The following is a 19345-nucleotide window of genomic DNA, read 5'->3' as shown; positions in this document are numbered from 1 at the left end:
AAGCTGCCTAGCAAGCAGTGGGATGACATTTTTTTAGTGAACGCGATCTCACAGGTTGAAATCACAGCCGAACTGGTCGCCTTTCAGCAGAAACGACAGGTTAAATGACCTGAGTATTTCATGGTGTGTGTTTTGAAGACTATAAGCGTCCTAAACTTTGGGATGACGAATGATCAATGGCCAATTAAGACCGGTTGAATTTTACTCTTACTGGTGGAGCAGAAGATAACGTGCGAACGACGTGATAACTTACAGGGCAAAACCCTTGTCATGACAACCAGGCTGAAGAAGCGAGGAGAGGTAGATGTGCTTATTCGATGAGATTTACAAACTATCGCGAGCTTTTGTGGCTATTTCATTTACGAGACGTTCCGGTCAGCTCATCAAAAAGAAAACCAAACGCGCTTTAGTTTGTGAATTTTCTCCCATGAGAAAAATATAGCAATAAAATTAAGGCTATGTTTGCGGGGCTTAAGGGCCCAAGGGGAGTCAGGCTGTGAGAGATACCGAAGCAAAGGGCTCCGGATCATTTCGACCACCTGGGTTTCCTCAACGAGCAATGATACTGCAAAGTACATGGCTGTCATGCTTGCCGCCTAAACAGAAATGCGGCCGCCGAGGACAGGAGCAAACCCTGGTTCCCCGGCTCAGTAATCAAGCGCCTTGACCACTAAGCCACCACGGCGTGGAAATAAGGAAATAAATAAGTCAATGAATAAAGTTTAGTTTCTTTCTCAGCGCGTACTATAACCCATAGCTCATCCGTGTCACTGCTCCAATGTCGCAGTTGTGTACTTCACTCTGCAATAGTGAATGAATAGTCGGACACCAGCCGTTTCTGTACGGACCCAAGCCCCACTCGCGTCCGCAGCTTTAAGCCCGAGCCCGGCCCAGGCCCGCAACTTCAGGCCCGGGCCCGGCCCAGGCCCGGCAAAATAGATCGTGTCCCGGCCCGGGCTTTCGGGCCGGCCCGAGCCCGTGCAGTGCACTAATGGGCCTAGTTAGTTAGTTTTTATGCTCAATTTGTTATTGCACGACTCTGGGTACGAAATAGCAAGGGACGAAAAAGCGAACAATTTCGCTCTCTCTTTCTGTGTATTTTTCCGTCCCTTGTTGTTTCGTACCTAGAGTAGCGCAATAATGAAGTCCAGCAACTAAACTCCACGCGCTAAAGCAAGACGCGCTAATCTTGCGAGTTGTGCGACTGTTGGGCACACTATGAAGGAAAAACGGAAGGGACTAACTTACTAAGTTAAAATGCACACAGATTTTAACTGTCGGTATAGCAACATTGGGCTATCGGAATGCATATGCGCTGCATGCGCCTCGCACGTAAATAACTCGAAAATATCACTGCCTACGGTCCGCCCAATTAAAAATGCTTTCCTCTCCTTATTTTGTTTCTTCCTGTGGTGCAATGGCAATGATGCATTTAACTGCATTAAAGATTAAAAACAGAGAGAGCACACTAAAGTTTTAAGAACACCAGAACCAAACGGGCATTAAGCTTTGTTCGAACTTGTTTGGTTGGTGTTTTCACGGGTTTATTATTATCATTTTTTTTTTGTCCAACTACAGAGAACGACAGAGCTACGAAAAGAGGTTCATGCGCTGTTGATTTAAAACGGCAGCACGTCTTGCTCACGGGCTTACAAACGCTGCGATATTAAGATCGTGAACGAGAAGTAAATCCATGCCGTGTGCGCGAGATTTCCACATGAAGCGTGAGGCGCGCGGATAAGTCAGTTAACAAGGCCCAAGATCTTGATCTCATGCAACACTTACGAGCCCAAAACTTCATTTGTACGCGTTGCCTTCTTCAACTGTCAGTGGCTTCTTCGGCTAATTCATCATGCCCTTCACCACTCAGATCCTCACCAGCCTCGTTTAAGCGCCATATTGGTGAGCAGAGGGCAGCAGTGGAGGTGCCTTTGCCACAGAAACCACCAGAGAATTAGTCTGGCCACGCGTGCTCATTCCAGCGCACTGAGGGGTCCTCAAGAATCTTGTTGTTTTAAATATATATTGCTTTTTTGTATGAGGATGGCTCCCACCTAAACCAGGCTTGACATCGTGGCCACCTGCACTGCATGTCCAATCCACCCAACAGTGCCAATGTTACAAAATGGTGGGAGCTGTGGTGCAGCAGCAGCAAGATGCCACTTAATAATATTCTGCAGAGTGCAGACTTCAATCCTTCCCCTCACACAGCCAGAGTTGCACATACCCATCTTCTGCGTGCAACTCTGGTTTCATAAACTTGACTCCTGAAAACCATCTCTCATCAGATTTATTCGGTAAAACACAGTACCACAGCTTACCATCCCTTCCATGGCTTCAATCATATGCACCCTGCTTGTTCAGCACTCTGCATTCTGTGACAATACTTTTAATGGAACACTCCAAATTGTGCCCATTTCTTGTTGCATACTGAATGGACAAACTGTCCGCAAATGCAAGGAAGAAAAAAATCTATATACAATCGTACACAAGGCCAGGGCCGGCAGCTTATCAATAAATATTTTATTGGATCCTTTTAATGGCACCCATTATTGCAATGACTTTGAAGTCCCTATCCACCATGGCACTGGGCCAGAGTGGAGTGCTCATTCAAGCAGATTTTTATTCAAACATGAACAAAACTCCCAACACTGCAGGTGCTTGGCGTAACGAAGTTTTATATGTAAACAACAGGAGCCGTTGTAACTACCCAAACTATTATCAATGCTGTACAGGAATTGCATGGTTGAAACTTAGGCATAGAGCTGCTGAAATGTAGCCCTATACATGCCTGTCACATGTTGAGCTTCTTATTGAAACCCCATATGAAGCCAAACCTACATTGTCTGCCCTCCTGCAATGCGTGAATTAGTTCCAAACGTAAGATGAGAAGATTTTAGGTTCCACCTACTCCCACAAAAACAATAAGCCACAGCTTTAAAGTGAATTAAGTCACCTTAGCTTTTAGTCACTACGTTCACAGCAGCCGAAGACATATGGAGACCCCTGGTTGCCATTCTACAGGAAAGATTGGTCAAAAGGCATAGTACGTCTAGAAAAATGACATCAGGTAGCAACTGTACACAGCCCTCCTGCAGCACGAACGTGCTAGCGAGAAGGCCTCCCTTTTTTACAAACCTTGTAACTACACAGCGTCCTCAATTCTTTCCCCTTTTTTTTTTCTATGTACAGAAAGGAGCAGCAGAGTGGCTGGGAATGGTTGCATGAACAACATGTACGCCCAAAAACGAACAGTGCGACAGACTGACAGCTTTTTCACAGTTCAACACATACGGACTACAATGTAGCTGCACATCGTTTCTTGGGTAAAATTAAGAACAAGCTGAAAACTGGAGGGGGCATTTGCTTTCAAAGTCTCTTCATTCCCAAATGCAAGCTGCAGTTTTACTGTGCCTCCACACAAGGTGAGCATGTTTAGTTGTAAGATAAGGACAGTAATGGAAAAACAAATCACTTCGCCTAGATCAAAGTTTCTTCAAAGATTTTAGAGCTTTTTCAAAGACTTCCCCTCAAGCGCCCACTCAACCCTGCCCAAAAGGCACACCACCGTCCACAGGCAATAAAGAATGTTTCAGAGCACATCACATTGCATGCAGACAGCTCAAAGCATCAATGTTCACGTTTCTTTTGCAAGCAACTAAACATTATCCAAAACCAAACATCAATGAACATTTCTGTGCCCCCGTACGTTAAATGGTGCTATCACACAGCAGTTAACTGCATGAATGCCACTTGGTGTCACTCGTTTCTGGACAAGAATACATGGACTCACAAGGAACATTGTTGGGCTGGTTGGCGCACAGTTCATACAAAATGGTGGTGCTAACAGGGGCCAAACCCAAAAGAGATGCAAGGACAAGCATGCAGTCAGAGCTAGTTTATTTCTAGAAAACCTAACATCATTCATAAAAGCAAGAACCTGCACACTGGGAGAACAGCACTGCATCAGAGATGAAATACCGAAATTGAAGATTCAGTGTCAGCCATTCAGGTAACTAATGTCTTCACTGCGGAGGCTCATTAATTGCTCAGCAATACACACTTGCACCTTCTTTTTCAAAGCATGTGTTCTAGCTCTCTCTGCGAAACAATTTTATGGCCTTGTTCTTTTCTTTCTTCTTTCTTTTCCATAAACCCGATTTTTGTGGTGAGTTATACCACATGGCTTCATTTTTTTTAATCAACAGCACACAAGTAGAAAGTTTTGTCTTGAAATTCTTGCAGTCAGCTATGTAAAGCATCAGAACTGATGGCACACATGAAGGCACTAAACCAAACGGATCTGTGAATATATACTGTGTTTGAATGACTTTTCTTTGGAAGCTAGTGAATTAAGGTCAAATACATGACTGCATTCGCAAGAATGAAGACTAGCAGCATCATTACTAGCCAGGAGACTGGTGTCTTTCCCAAAAACATAAAAAAAGTGCTGATCAGCAAAAATTATATGCACTGTTTGGTTGTTTAGATTTGGTACTGCAGTGTTACTATGAGCAAAACTGTAGAGAAAAAAGAAAATAATGACACTGCATGGAAGGCACTGCACCATAGTTCGGTAGAAGAGAAAGATTCTGACTGTGTCAGCGAAGTGCCAGTAGTTTTTTGCAAGAAAGAAAAGGATACGAAAATATTGTTTTTCAAATGACCTTGCCTGAACCAAGTTACCATGATCCTCACCTCTGATCATGCTATTCTCCGAATGCACATCGTGCCTACACATCATATCCAACAAATAAACTAGCTGGGAATGTCTGCCTGTGCCGTCATCTTTCTGAAGTCTGCTCCAACTACACCATGATAATACATTATGCATGAAGTCGACCTCAGAAGTTTATCACCATGCCATAACCTTCCGCCTAGTCACAGTCACACCTTATACCACTCATAAAACTGAGTCAGGAAAATAAGTAACGCCAATGTTGACTCCCACACAAAGCGTTTGGTGAGACACACTGTGCAGTAGTAATGCAACATCAGCACACTGGCACTAACAAATGGCCAATCAGGTCACGAGAACATAAAACAGCACATGCTAAAAAACGTCTAGTTTGTCATTCAAGTAATGTGCAAAGACAGGCTGTCCCAAACATCCTCTGCGTTCAAACAATGAACAATTTCCATTGTTTTTACACCCTTAATGTTTATGTAATTACTTTAAAATAATGAGAAGTCACATCTGCTCACGACAGCTTCATTCACAATTCTCCACTGAGACCGTGATGACTGGCTTTTTTCATGTGCTTCTTAAAGAACCTGTGCCTGCTGGGCTATTTTCATATTTTCTGCAACGATGATTGCGTGCCCACAAGTAACATTACAAGTGCCATCATATGTACCTGACCTGCTGGAAGCTGTCCAATAACGACTCAGCCCTGATGTTTAACTACAAGGCACTAATACAGAAAAACACACACAAACGATTCACAGCAGCATGACAAAGCAGAAATGCCCTGAGGCATGACCGCAAAGCGTTTAGTCAGGCATCAAAAATCCTTCTTTTTGGTCTGCAATAATCAATTCTGGCTAGTGAAGATTTGTGAAAACAATGCTTATACACAAATAGGGATCCACAATGCCTAATATGATGGTACTGGTTTGGAAAATAATGACGTAAATTTTCTGATACAGAATGCAGGCTAACGTACCAATGCTCATCCAGTATCACCAGTATCACTGATGACGCAGAATGGGCAGCTCTCGTTTAGAGCGACCTTATATAATCCACAATAAATTCTTTATTTGCAATGGAAAAAATCTTATATTGCATAAGTCCTGGCAAGTAATGCTCACACTATGTTACGCTAAGTTTTTCTGTGTACTCTTCATTGCAGTGCACAGTATCACACTAGAAAACAACTTCAATGCCTAAAAATATAATTTATAACTAAATCAGAAAGAACCAAAAATTAAATAATGCAAATATTCCCAAACTGACTGAACGAGTCACCTTTGAAACATAGGTGACTGCTTTATTACCTTAAGTTTAAAAGAAAATAAGTAACAGAGAAGATGTTCAAAAATTGCTGTTCTTGCTCTGCCACAATTTCAGTGAAGCAACGCTAAAGCAGAAAACTGAACAACCACAACACTTCCAGCAGGCTTCCTGTCACATGCACATTCAGACCCACATTCAGACCCACACACACACACACACGTACACGCACAGCTTACACGGACACACACCCTGAGAGCACACATACACACAGTGAAATCACGGAAAAGGTTATTCCGCAGTCGCCTGACATCACACTGCAACCTTCAGGTAAGGAGCTGTCCAAAAGGTCTTGTTCATTAGTGTTGAAACAGAAACCTTTCTAACCGAAACAGTGATCCCGAAGGGTGGCCATAGAAAACAGATAGCCAGGAAGGACATGACATGGTAGCCCCCTCTGCACAGTTGACCAGCCAGCATCCAGTCTCGACAGTCAAGTGACAGCACAGCCACCGGCAGTTGTGGGTTGACGGGCAGGCACAGACAAACACAAAGAGACGCACACAGAGGCACTGGCAGCGCCGCTAGGCCAGCGGCGGGCTGTCCCGAGATCACATGTTCATGCACGCCACAAGCCGCTGACACAGCTCGCTGTACTGCAGGCTGTCGCCCGAGATGCGACGCATCTTCAGGCCACACTCATCCGGATGCGGCCCGTCGCACAGTTCAAGCTCAATCTGAACACCAGCTGCGGGGTGCTTGAGCGCGAGCCCGCGCTCTGACGGCTGCAGAACGAGCGGGAGCTCCGGCGCGTGTGCGTCCAGGCGCCGCCGAATGTCATGCAGCAGGTCACCGCCAGTGCCACCCCTACAGGGCGCAATGCCCCGCCCCAGCAGTAGACAGAGGGACCCACTGGGGCTCTTCTGGAGGGGGGCTTCGCCACAGCACGCATGCAGGGGCGACGGGAGACCCCACGCGGCTGCGGGCACTTCGTCTAGGGGCGCGCCCTGCCAGCGCACGGGAGAGTAGGCCAGGTCCAAGGGCAGCAGCGAGGCCTCCGAGTAGGCTGTCGCAGACGAGCACGACGAGGGAGACGTGGTGGACGACGAGGACGACGTCAAAACCTCCTTGCCCAGCTCGTCCGTCACGCTGATGTGAGGTGGGAAGCCCCGGCCACCTGGGAATGGCTCAAACACGGCGGGGCTCACCACAATCTCCGGCCGCAGACCAGGCACTCGGAGCGGGCCGATGCCACCATTCTCGGTGGCATCCTCGCGTATCATTCCCAGGTTGGGAAATACCGGCGGCGGGCTGTTTCGTGCCAGCTGCTGAGTCACAAGGGTCTGGAGCCGAGGATGGCCGCTTGCGTCAGCAAAAGGGGGTGGCGATGCACCGGGGGCGCCCTGCGGGAAGGCACCTCCGCAGGGGTATGGGGGCGATGCCCCCGGCGATGCACCACCAGTGTCCAGGGGTGGCGACCCACCGGGGCCAAGAGGATCAGAAGCATAAGGGTCAGGGCAGAAGCCCACGGGGCTTCCCTGACGCTGAAGATGGAGCCGTTGCAGGTCTTGAGATAGCGTGGCCGCTGGGCTGGGTGGCCCAGCCCCGTGCGACGGACTCTGATGTATCGGGGAGCCCGCAATGGAAGGAGGCGATGATACTGATGAGGCCATCAGGCACGGCTGCAGGTGTGCCATCTGTTGGACATGCAGGGAGTGTCGCCGCTGTATCTCAGCCTGCTGCTGGGCATCCAGAGGGCTGCAATTCCTCTGCACGAGCGTGGACACACAGGCACTTCAAACCAGACACAGAGCAGCAGGAGCAAGATATGCCCCAAACATATCTCTCACTACCACAGCTAGTCACAGCAACGCTAGATGCAGCATGAACATGCCCATATTAATGTGATAGCATTAGAGTTCACGTCAGGAGCAAAATCAACTGTTTGATACCATGAAATTCGCTGACTGGTCAAGACAGGTCATGTGACCTTGTGGCGTCACCACAAATGGCCCTGATTGACCACCCTGATTAATCAAAAAAGGTCAAGTCACGTTGTGACACCATCACGACCTGCCCACCGTGCAACCTGGCCACCAGATTTTGAGCAACCTGCCCACTGTGGGCGTGGCAATTAAATTATCGATTGGTCAAGAGGACACGTGACCTTGTGACGTCATTTCAACTTGCCCACCAGGTTGCCAGCAACCCATTATATATATTCAAATGATAGGCAAATGTCAGTATCGTCACAGCGTAGTGGATACCTGGCACAGCAGCTAGCAGTCTGAATATAGCAGTTGACAGGCAAACAATTGCAAAGAAAACTGACACAGCACATGCAGAAATTGCAACGGAAGCTGCAACAAATGTAAAATCTACTGCTATTGCATTCCACTCTTGACTCAAGTGTCCCCGTAATTTTTACGCATACTTCACATTGGATACTTCACAACGATTACACAGACTGGATCTTCAGGCACTAGCCAATGGCAATGCATTCTCTCAGTGCACCTATGTACTGGTCACGATTTGCACTTAAAAGTCCCGTCCTATACACACCAGCACAGTCCTACACACACTGTGCTGGTGCTCAAATTGTAAAAGTTGCTGATGCACTGGGAAGATAAAGCACTGAGTGCCTTCATATAGCACATGCCTAGCACTGTTGCAAAATGAAGCAGCAGCTCGAATAGCCAGATCAATTTATCACTTCTACATACATAGAAAATCCATCATCTCAAGTTGCAACAACGCCTTGGACTGCACAAGCATGCAGCATACACAGGCACGCACCTGCAGCTGCTGGCATTCCTCCTGAAGGGCCCTGATTATGCACTTGTTTTCTGCGCCCACAGTTTGGTTGTAAATCCTCTCAAGCTGTGTTCGATGAGGGCTCACAGATGGGCAGCCATCACTTGCTCTCCTTGGCACTGAAATGAACAACAGGGGGAACCACTGAAATGACTACAGCCAGTTCGAATGCTGCCCCAGAAGGGTCACAAGAAGGGGCTCCAATATGGGCATTACAACACCTGTGAAGCCGACTGGGGCAAGAAATAAAAAGGCACTCTAACTTGCTGTCAAAAATCCCAGGTGGAAATTTCGCAAGTGGGACCACTTGAAGTGGGTTATTGGACAGGGACCACTTGGCAAAGTGGGACCACTTGACAAACAGGACTAATAAGAAAGATTGAAATTTTAATTAGAACCATGAAATTTGATATTTCAGATGGTTCCAACTGGGTATTGAAATTGCTTCCAATTGTGCCTTTGCATATTATTAAGGTGCAAAAGGAAAACTGATTTGTGAGGACTGCAGGGCAGTGCTGAGCCTGCATGGTGTAAACATTTTCACAGGAGAACAGATACTGAGAATTGCATATACTGTCATGGAAATCAAGACACGTACAAACATACATCACACAGAAGAAGGACATACAGTCAGACACTAATAACATCGACTCATGTGTACACATCCACACAACACTCTTTTGCTTCCATACATATATACCCTGCTTGTAAGACTCTCATACTGGGGCCAGTGGCGCTTGCCTGTTGAGTAGTGATTGAGCAAATAATCAATACAATTTATTAGGTTCAGCTGCTGACAGCTTTATTTTAAGAGTCAGATTATGGTTCTGCCTTGTTTGTCTAATATGCAAATGTTCACATGGATCATGGTTCCACTTGATGCCCAGCTGTGGCCACTTGCAGCCTAGTGGTCCCACTTGTAAAAACCGATTGCTTAAATACGGCACCACTTGAAAGCAAGTGGGACCACTTGTAAAAACCACTTGCTTTCAAATGGTCCCACTTGAAGGCAAGTGGGACCATTTGCAAAACCACTTGCTTTCAAGTGGCACCACTTGAAAGCAAGTGGGACCATTTGGAATCCCACTTCATATTTTCATCTGGGATAGGCTTAAGTATGAAGTGCCTGGAAATAGGCAGCTTTGCATCATCTCGTGCTTTATGCAGTATGCTGTAATCTTATAGGCTGTTAATTCTAGGGGAAGTAAATGCATCAGGGGACCTTTTGTGGGCCTAGTTGGTACATGCATGCACCTAAAGAAAGCACAAATTTAGCCACCTTGCTCAGTGTAGCACTACGACTAAGCCAGTCCATGGCTTCCCGTGTCCCATGTAGCGTCTGAATTCATGTTTGCCTTATCTGAAAGCTAACCATGAAATAGATGAATGCCACAAAAATGTGTGCCATCCATAGCACATTTCCTGTTAAGAAGTGATCAAAAGTATCTGCTGTGCTCTCTCAGCATGTCTCAGTGCAAGGAACAACAGAAAGCAGATACCAACAGAGTGCTGCACACAAAATTGGTTCTTTGTTCTGGCCTCGGCTCTCTCGTGTAATTTGTGCTGCAATTTAGTATTTGTAACACATCACAGGATAGATAACCAGTGTATTGTGAGCAAACCGCTGTCCTACAGCTAATTGTCTGTCCCGGTTGGTAACATCCAAAGTGGCCATCACCACTCACGCCAGCAAGCAAAGACAGATGATCAGGCTATAATGTCAGAATACATAGCCTTTTCATGGTACTACAGAAACTAAATGTGGTTTTATGCTGTGCCTCAAGCCTGAAGCAAAAAATGCTTAGATGCACTGTCCTGCAGAACTTCAAAAATTTAATCTGAGGCAATGAAAGTTCTTTCAAGGACACTTTTGAATGGTGCTGTTGAACCAGTGAAATTCGAAGTAAAAGGCCAAAACTTAAGAGCATTCAGCTATGGAACAGTATCCTTTTTGGACGCTAATGGAAGTCTACCCATGACTACCACTACAATAACGCTACATAAATGATGTGGACTGGCTGTCTGTTTAGTAAGTCTGTCATGTACTAGATTATACACGATTTTAGTCGCAATGCCTGGTCGCCCCCATCTTACTTTACTGGTGGCGCCCAATATGAGCCAAACCGAAAAGCCAGCCTGCACCATCGCCATCTTGGGCTGTGCGAACGGCGTTGGTACAGCGGCTACTGTGTGCCTCTTGTGAGCACTTTCCAGCAGTTCCCGGTGTTCCTGAACTGTGAATATGGCTGGTTTTGTGTAAGTGAGCCAACAAGCCACATAATTCGAGTAAGAGTTAGTCAGTGCTGCATGGCAGAAGCAGTTGCAAACAGCAGTAGCGGCTAGTGCGACGGCATAGGGTCTCGCTTCGCTTCCTATAGAGATGTCTGTGTTTTATCTGCTTTGGAGCACATAATATGGGTTATGAATTGAAACTGACACTGTAATTGCAACTGTGGACATGAGTGCACAGCGAAAGAACCATGCGCATAGCTACCGATCGCGTGATATGGGTGTTCCACAGCTCGCAGTACTACACCTGCAGAGTGCTCTGATAATCATGCAGTGTGGCCTGCTTCGTGTTCATATCGCCCAATGGAGTCTGTCTCGACTTAAAAGTGAGCTACCTGCATATCACCTGAAACAACTTGAAGTTAAGCAGGTCGCGTCACATGTGCATCGTTTACTGCTGTTTATGAGGTTTGTCGTCCCGTCCGCAGACATGATAAAACCATATGTCATGCTTTTTACCTCCTGGGCTGCTGACTGGCCTCGTCTATCTCGGTGTACTGAATGTGCACTGATGGGCATTTTTTGCACCTCGTCCTGACTGATGTCGGTGATTGCACTGAGCAGCAGCCATAGAAAGTCTCCCATTTAACGAACATTGGTGAGGAATGAGCATTGAGACTGGGTACCAAAATCAGGTTACAAACGTTGAGTGCACTGTGGGAACAATCACTAATGCCGAGATGCTGCCTGTGTTGTCTTGTCTAGGTAGTTATTGCTATATTGACTGCATGATCCTCCTTATTTAGTTCCTTGTTTCCAGATAGCTTATCATTCGCATATCCGCTGGAAGTCATCGAATTAGTGGATAACATCAACCAGCGGCTAGAAATTTGCAGTTTCAATATTATACCCATATTGCTATTGCAGCGAACCCTAGTTTGTGTTTGTGGATCTGCCCACATAATGTGAAAGTCTTGGTGTGGCACCGCAATCATACCACTGATAACCAAGTTAAATTTCATAGAAAATAGAGGTAAATTTACCATCACTGTTATGACATGGTCTCAGTTAATTCACGGTAATGAAGCAACTTGTTAAACAATGTTCGATGCTATAAAAGCTGAAATCACTTTTCCTGCATTTGTATCACAGGTTCAACTTCGGTACCGGATTTTCTTTCGTATGCCTGCCATCCAAAAAATTGGTTGAATACAGTCAAGCCCACTTATAACAATATTCAAGTGCCATGGAAATACCATTGTTATAACCAATAATTGTTATAACAGGGTTGTGCTGAAAAAAAATAAAAGATGACAAACTTCAGAGCATGTATTGACAGGAAGGACCCGGAGGGGTTTGATTGTTCTAATGCCTGTAAAAGCTCATTAAACCGAACTTCAGGTAACCGGAACAATGTTCACCGATGACCAAAGCACCGCCATCACTGCGCCGCTGGTGGGAGCTTCGTGCACCTCCACGTCACAGGAATGAGGCCGGCTTTTTGGAAGCTATTCTTATGGGAAATTCAAGAAGCATGCAGAACTAAGGGTGCGGTGACAGCTGACAAGAGAAAAAAACCACGCTGGCTGCATGCACGCGCACTGCACCGACTGATTGGGGCTATGCATGGCGTGCGTAGCCAATGCAGCAATGCAGCAGCTCTCCTGACGTGATGACGCCTGCCTCTTTTGCTTTTGTGGCGTTGCTGCGCCAGCTTAGCACTTTTGTGTTGTAAGCATGGTTTTGCTGGTGTGGTTGTAGCATTTCCTTCTTTTTTTTTCTATAATGGTTGACACTCAATTACCAGATTTAATTGTTATAACCAATAATGTGCCTTGACAGCATTGCTATAAGCAGTTTATTTTGCCATAGAACACATGGCAAAGCTGATGATGCCATGACTGACCATTGTTATATCCAATATATTGTTATAACCAGTATTGTTATCAGTGGACTTGACTGTATATCCAAGATAATTGGTACGAAGACTTTCCTGTTTATGCAAGACGTCTATTGGCAATTTAATTCGAGGTCGGCGGGAAAGCCGCATAGCAGAAACATGTCGCAACCGCATTGGAACTGTCGCTGCATATGCTTCCAGCACACACTCTCGGAGGTCCACTTCCGATTTATTTATTAGTGCAGCCCACGATAAAAGGTACTGCCTCAATGACCTTGCAACTGAGAACGGCATGGATAAAAGAATAAAAATCTTGTAAACTGCAAAAGACTGACAAAAAGGCTGCTCTGCAATGTATAAAACATGCAACTGTGCAGCCCGCTCAAGACTGGTAACAACAGACCGGCAGAAATGGAAATGATGTTGACACACAATGGATGGGGATAGACGGTATTTTCCTCCTTCCCAGCTTGCCTTCAGTAAAACAGTCTATAGATAGGAGGTTGAACCTTTCGGTTTTTATTTTTTGAAAATTTGGCGCAGTTTTTTTTCAGTTTTTATTTCACAATCTAGGTTCCTTTTTTGGCCAATGTTTTTTTCGACGAATAAAATACTGTCTTTTTTCGGTGATTGAATGCAGCAATCCTGTGTAGTCAAAAATCAGTTGAAGTCCATTTCAGTGTTTTTGTCATCATGAACAATTTATGCACCAGTAATTAGCATGCAAATTGTAGTATTTGCAGCTGTGCATGCTTGTAGAAGAAATCTGTAAAACAGTAACTCAAGCTAAATGAGATAGCTAGCAGACAAAAACGCAAGTTGGAGCTTAGTTAAAGCCTACTTCTATGAACTAGGCTGACATGAACTAGGCAGGCTTGAACACAAGGGCGGGGCATTATGTGGTCTGCGTGTTGATGGCAGCGATGAAACTCCAGTCTAATTGTTGCGGTAGCCGGAACATACTTTTTCGTGACGCCCGTGCATGGCTTCGTCCTGGTGTCCTGCATGCGGTTAACTTAACTACTAACCTACTTAACTGACTAACTGCTCTAAGCAGGTGATGATAGTGAACAACACTGCTTAGCTAGCAGGCAGCGAGGAGGTGGTAATTCTCGGTCGTCAGAGAGACGCGTAAGCTGGCGGATTAATACCTCAAATCACACAACTGCATTGCTTATCCAACAACACCATCTTGGCACCATGTCCCAGGCTTCCTGCTTACTTAATTTCAGCTTTGACTCAGTGTAGCTCGCATTCAGCAGCCAGCTATCTATGCCTTGCATGCCAAGAATACCGACCTTTATTGGTTAAAACCGACTTCTAAAACTGAATTCAGCCTACTTAGCATACTTTTATCGTTTATTTTTTCGTTTTGAACCAAAGTGTCCAACCCTAAATTATATATAACAAAATAAGAAAAAAACATATGCACAACTTCCCAGCAAATTAATTCGAGTCATCATAAGCAGCCACATGATTATGACCACTTCAGGACAAAGGCCGCCCCGATATCTCTCCAGTTAGCTCTGCCTTGTGCCAGCTGCAGCCACATTATCCCTGCAAACTTCTTAATCTCATCTGTCCTCACGATATCCTGTCACCCCCTGCTAAGCTTGCCTTCTCTTGAAATCCAGTCCGTTACCCTTAAAGATCATCTTGCCTTCGCATTACATGCCCCGCCCATGCCCATTTCTTCTTGATTTCAACTAGGATATCATGTACTGGTGTTTGTTCCCTGACCCACTCTGCTCTCTTCCTATCGCTTAACATTACAGCTATCGTTTTCTTTTCCATAACTTGCTGCATTGTTCTCAGTATAACTCTTTTCTTACCGCAGAAAAACAGGTATTTCCAGGGTGGTGCGTGTAAAAATTTTAGTGCGCTGGTACTAAATGGGTCACCAGCAAAAAAAAGACATTGTGCAGCCTGTTGAAGCTTAGGGCAACTCGCGCCAGCAGCAGCCGAATAGAGAGAGGGTGTGCTGAAGAGCGAGAAACACGGTTGCGTGCACATGCAGACGCCAGAAAAAGAAGAGGCAAAGGATGAAGCCGCATGCAGTGCAATTACGGTAAATCATGGATGAAGTTCGTCCTATGACAGATTTCGGAGTCGAACAATGTGCACGGCAACCTGACCAGCAACGCAAAAGAAGAGAGCACCAATGTGAGACAATCAGTCCAGTGGATATAGCGAGGTGGCAACCTAATGGTCACCAGTGTTCTCTTAGACGTCCCAAGGACGTCCTAGACGTCCAAGGGAATTTCAGTGCCCATTGGGAAGCCAAAGCAGACCGGCGAAAACACTACAACCTTGCTAAACGAGATGTGGAAACAGATGAAGAGCGAGAAATGTGGTTGCGTGCACATGCAGATGCGAGAAAGAAGAGGCAAATGATGAAGTCACTGGAGGAACCTGCAGTAGAGAAGCGCATGTAGGTGGCTTCAGAGAGTGCCAAACAGAGGGAACGGCGGCTCAAATTGCAACGAGCAGCTCAGGTGGCAACAGGAAAGCTGAGGAACGACTGCAAGAACATTTGGGTGCTACTCAAATTTTTCAACTTAAAAAAAAGCTGAAGAAAGATAAACAAAGCTAAACAAGGGCAAATGTGCTAGTACACCTAAGTCGCATTTAGCTTAACTAGGTAAAACTGGGGCCAATTTTTTTCAACCATAAATTTAAAAATGTTTTTTTTTATTGCACAGTGTATCACAGTGTAGGTAATAGAATTTTATTTTTAATGACATAAAAAAAAAGCAGGACTTATATTACTTACAAAGAAAGCAAATCTTTGATTGGCAAAATGTGAAAGACTCACAAAAAATTCATAAAACTATTAAATATATCCAGTCAGAAATTAGGAGAACAAAAAATCTAGAATACTATGTACATTCTGTGCCATGCATTATCAGAAACAAGAGCCCAAAGTTACAGCACTCTTCATGCCCAACTTTTCTGTCAGCACAAAAAACACCTCATGCGGAGTGCCTTAGCCTACTATGAAGTGCAGTTCCAAGGTTGACTCCAGGCCGTCTTGCAGAAAATTGTGTCCGCTACACTGCTGGAGGCATGGAATTTTTGAACCATGCCCAGAAGCACGGCCAGAAGCATGGTCAGTATGACCAGTAGAATGGGGCATTTCGCACCATCATTAAAATTGAACGATTTGAATAGGCGCAGTAAGAAAAGCGTTAAGCTCAACCCTTTTCAAAAGCCTTAATGTTTCTGCCCCATCGGTGAGTGCCGGTAAGATACAGCTGTAATAACTTTCCTCTGAAATCATGTACTATACAGGTTCAAAGCAATGCATCCTACCACGTCACTACAGGCACTGTTTGACACGACTACCCTGCTTTGTTTCTTACATCATATTACTGCACAGCACAGGAACAGAATGAGACTTGCCAGGGAAAAGCCACATTAATTATGCAGGGCACATCTGATGCTAAGGTGTCAATAAACCAAATTACAATGCAACAAACTCATGAATAATTTGCTAGAACCTGACAAAGTCTAATATATTTTCAAGTGTGCTTTTCACCATACATCAGCAAAGAAGTAATAAAGACATTTCAGCTTTCTCTTCTACAGCAACAACAAAAATTATGATGTTTTTAAGCTATGGTGCGTAATATGAGGACCAGGCAACAACTGTTATGCTGTACTATGAAAACCCCCTCCCACTTCTCATACTGCTCCGCCAATTCAGTGCCCACCTGCATCATGCTGCGGCACCTCATCCTCTCTCATCACATTGCATTGTGGCTGCAAACCCTCACTTTCCGCAATGCTTCTCTATATTCCCTCTCCCTCTTGCCATGCATCACTGAGCTGGCGCTCCGTCCAGCTGCGCCAGGCTGCAGCTGCCAGGTCCCTCCCCCTTCTTGCTTCACCTTCACAACACAGTGCTTCTCTCTCGCTCTCGAAGCCCAACACTGCAGTGCTACATCCTTCCCAATGTCACACCTGCTATTTCCTTCCCCCTACTCTCTCTCATAATCCTTACCTCTTTCCTCCTCTATTCCTATTCTCAAATCCCCCCCCCCCCACTGTTTGGTTGTCTGCTCTGCACCAGCACCGGGATTCAGGGGTTCCTCCCAGTAACAGCTGTTGTCGTAATTCTCAGTTCAGTACTCTTTTTTGGAACCTCCTCACGAATATGCCATGCAGGAATGCATCATACACCAAACTCTTGCATTAGAAAGATGGGATGCGCACATGGAACAATCACAAGAAAGAAGACTGGACTTGTGATTGTTCAATCTTGTGATTGTTGCATATGCGCATCTTATCTTTCTAATGCAATATGAACCAACTTGCCCAACAACGCATCCAGCTGAACCAAACTCTTGCTTAACAATGCCATTCATGAGGCACAGCAACAGGCTTCAGAAATTTTAATTGTTCCTGCAATGCACTATATTACCTGGCTGCTTTTCCATGACAGTCAATAAGCCAGTCAAGCCACTTCTTCGATGCCGAGGCTTCCACTGAGCATCCTGCACCTCCTCAACGTTGCCCATGGCAACTGTATGCCTCCTGCCTTGGCCACGTGCCTGCAGGTTCCTGGAAAAGAACAGCACATTCACAGAGCGTTCGCCTGCTAACCAGAAGCTAATTCTATCAATTTCAAAAACGCTTGAGAGTCTAAAGAAAACCGTCGCAGGTGTGATCTAACGCATAAAGTAAAACAGACAAGTGGCTTTCAGTGAAGCTAGGTCAGAAGTACAAACCAGAATCATAAAGTTCAGTCTGGTGGCTAATCTATGCAGAGCATTCACTTCTCTCCTATACTTATCCTTGGTCTCCTAACAGATACTTCACTTCTCAACACTAATTTCAATGTGCGGATTATCGAAATGAAGAATGCCTAGTCATTTCACAAGGAAAAGGTTGTGCATTTAAAACAATGCACTTAAATACGAAGGAAAGTTTCCCTTTGAGGCATTTTAAGGTTCTTTTATAGAGTTTAACGTCCAGAAGCAACTCGGGATATGAGGGCGCCATTTTAAGGTCACGCAGTTCTTGCCTACGACCAGTGGCCATTGGACAAGAGGAGGACCACCTGCTAACCTTGCTATGGCATTGCTGTCCATCTGCTCTTCCAGCTCTTTGCACTCATCGTCAAGTGCGGATATTGGATGAAGAGACTGCGGTACTGCAGGGCTCACAGTAGACAACTTCTGGAAGGTAGGGTATGGAGAAGACAAAAATAGAAATGAATAACACAGCACCCCACAAGTTCACTTTACGAATTGCCATTAAGACAATTTTACACTGCTTTCATGATATGCCACTTTACAAATTGTCATTAACACAATTTTACACTGATGTCATGGCATGCATCACTGAACTGCACCTGCACGAGATGAAGAATTCAATTTAAAATTGGAAAACACAGCAAAAAGGATGCCAGATTTGCTTTGTGAAACAGGAGTCGATTTAATTTCACTTAATTTCGATTCGAATCCAACCATAAAATAATGAGACACAGAAAGCTGAATTGCATTCAGCAGCCACTTTGTAGCTACTCTTACACACTGGCTGTGGCAGTGTCCAGTGTTTCAGTAAAGTCAGCAAAATGTGACAGCAGTCTATAAGCGAAAAGTTCTCCGTGGCTGTATACATCAAAGAGGAGGAGGAGGGCTAGCTCGTGTCCTCAGCCAAATTCTTCGGTCTTGCGTGACAGACGCTGGCAAATTCACAGAAGCCAGCACAGAAAGATACACTCCACTTCGTCCCTGCTTTGTTGACTCCGAAAGCTAATCGGGTGGACTCGCAAGCTGATCACACTATGGCAGCTGGACACGTGAGTACATACTACTGAGAATGGATCTGCCCACATAACACTGGCTATCTTAACAGCAGTACACACACAGGAAAACATAGACTAAAAAAGAACATGAACACAAACATGACTGCTCCTTTGTCCATGTGTTTCTACATGCGCTGCTGCTAACAAGTACATCAAATAAACCAGCCCAGAAATGTGTGTTGAGATACTGGTAAAATTATCCAAAACAATGCCATTAACATTAACAGCTCTCTGGTTTTTAAGAAACAACAAGGCACTGCATTCTTTCTGTATCTGCTTAAAAAAAGTGCTCTTTTAGAAACTATTCTGATATTCAAAGCTTAATAAGCAAATGTTTGAATAAACAATGACCATCAGTTGCTCCCAGTGTGCAACTAAACGGAATCAAAATTGATTTTGAGAGAAAAAAAAGGATGCAGCAACAATCGCACTTCTCTGTGGACACCTGAAACACGCCATGAGGTTGGGGATAAGAAGGGAGTGAAAGAAGGAAAAAAGAAAGAGGTGCCCTAGTGGAGAGCTCTGGAATAATTTTGACCACCTGGGGATCTTTACCGTGCACTGACATCACACAGCACACGAGCAAGGGCGTCCGCAGAATTTTTTGCAGGGGGGGGCCCCTTTGGTTGTTGGCGCC

At 45.2% G+C, this 19345-nt stretch overlaps 1 protein-coding gene across 2 annotated transcripts in view; it reads right to left on the bottom strand.

Annotated features, from left to right (window-relative positions):
* Positions 1-2508: 2508 nt before the first annotated feature.
* Sik3 (Salt-inducible kinase 3) overlaps positions 2509-19345 on the bottom strand; it is a 105753-nt gene continuing 88916 nt past the window's right edge. The window contains exons 12-15 of one of the 2 annotated variants that reach the window (XM_089549117.1): positions 17967-18076; positions 17320-17459; positions 8750-8886; positions 2509-7722 (exon numbers count right to left, since the gene is read on the bottom strand). In XM_089549117.1, coding sequence (XP_089405243.1) covers positions 6565-7722; positions 8750-8886; positions 17320-17459; positions 17967-18076 — 1545 coding nt within the window. In that variant the 3' untranslated portion in view covers positions 2509-6564. The remainder of the gene's footprint in view (positions 7723-8749; positions 8887-17319; positions 17460-17966; positions 18077-19345) is intronic. The other variant, XM_089549118.1, reaches the window with a different exon arrangement.

Source organism: Amblyomma mixtum, chromosome 6 (assembly GCF_055824585.1).
Source record: "Amblyomma mixtum isolate Tamu chromosome 6, ASM5582458v1, whole genome shotgun sequence".
Lineage (NCBI taxonomy): Eukaryota > Metazoa > Arthropoda > Arachnida > Ixodida > Ixodidae > Amblyomma > Amblyomma mixtum.
The sequence above is the reverse complement of the archived record's forward strand: the minus strand, read 5'-3'. Positions and strand labels throughout refer to the sequence as shown.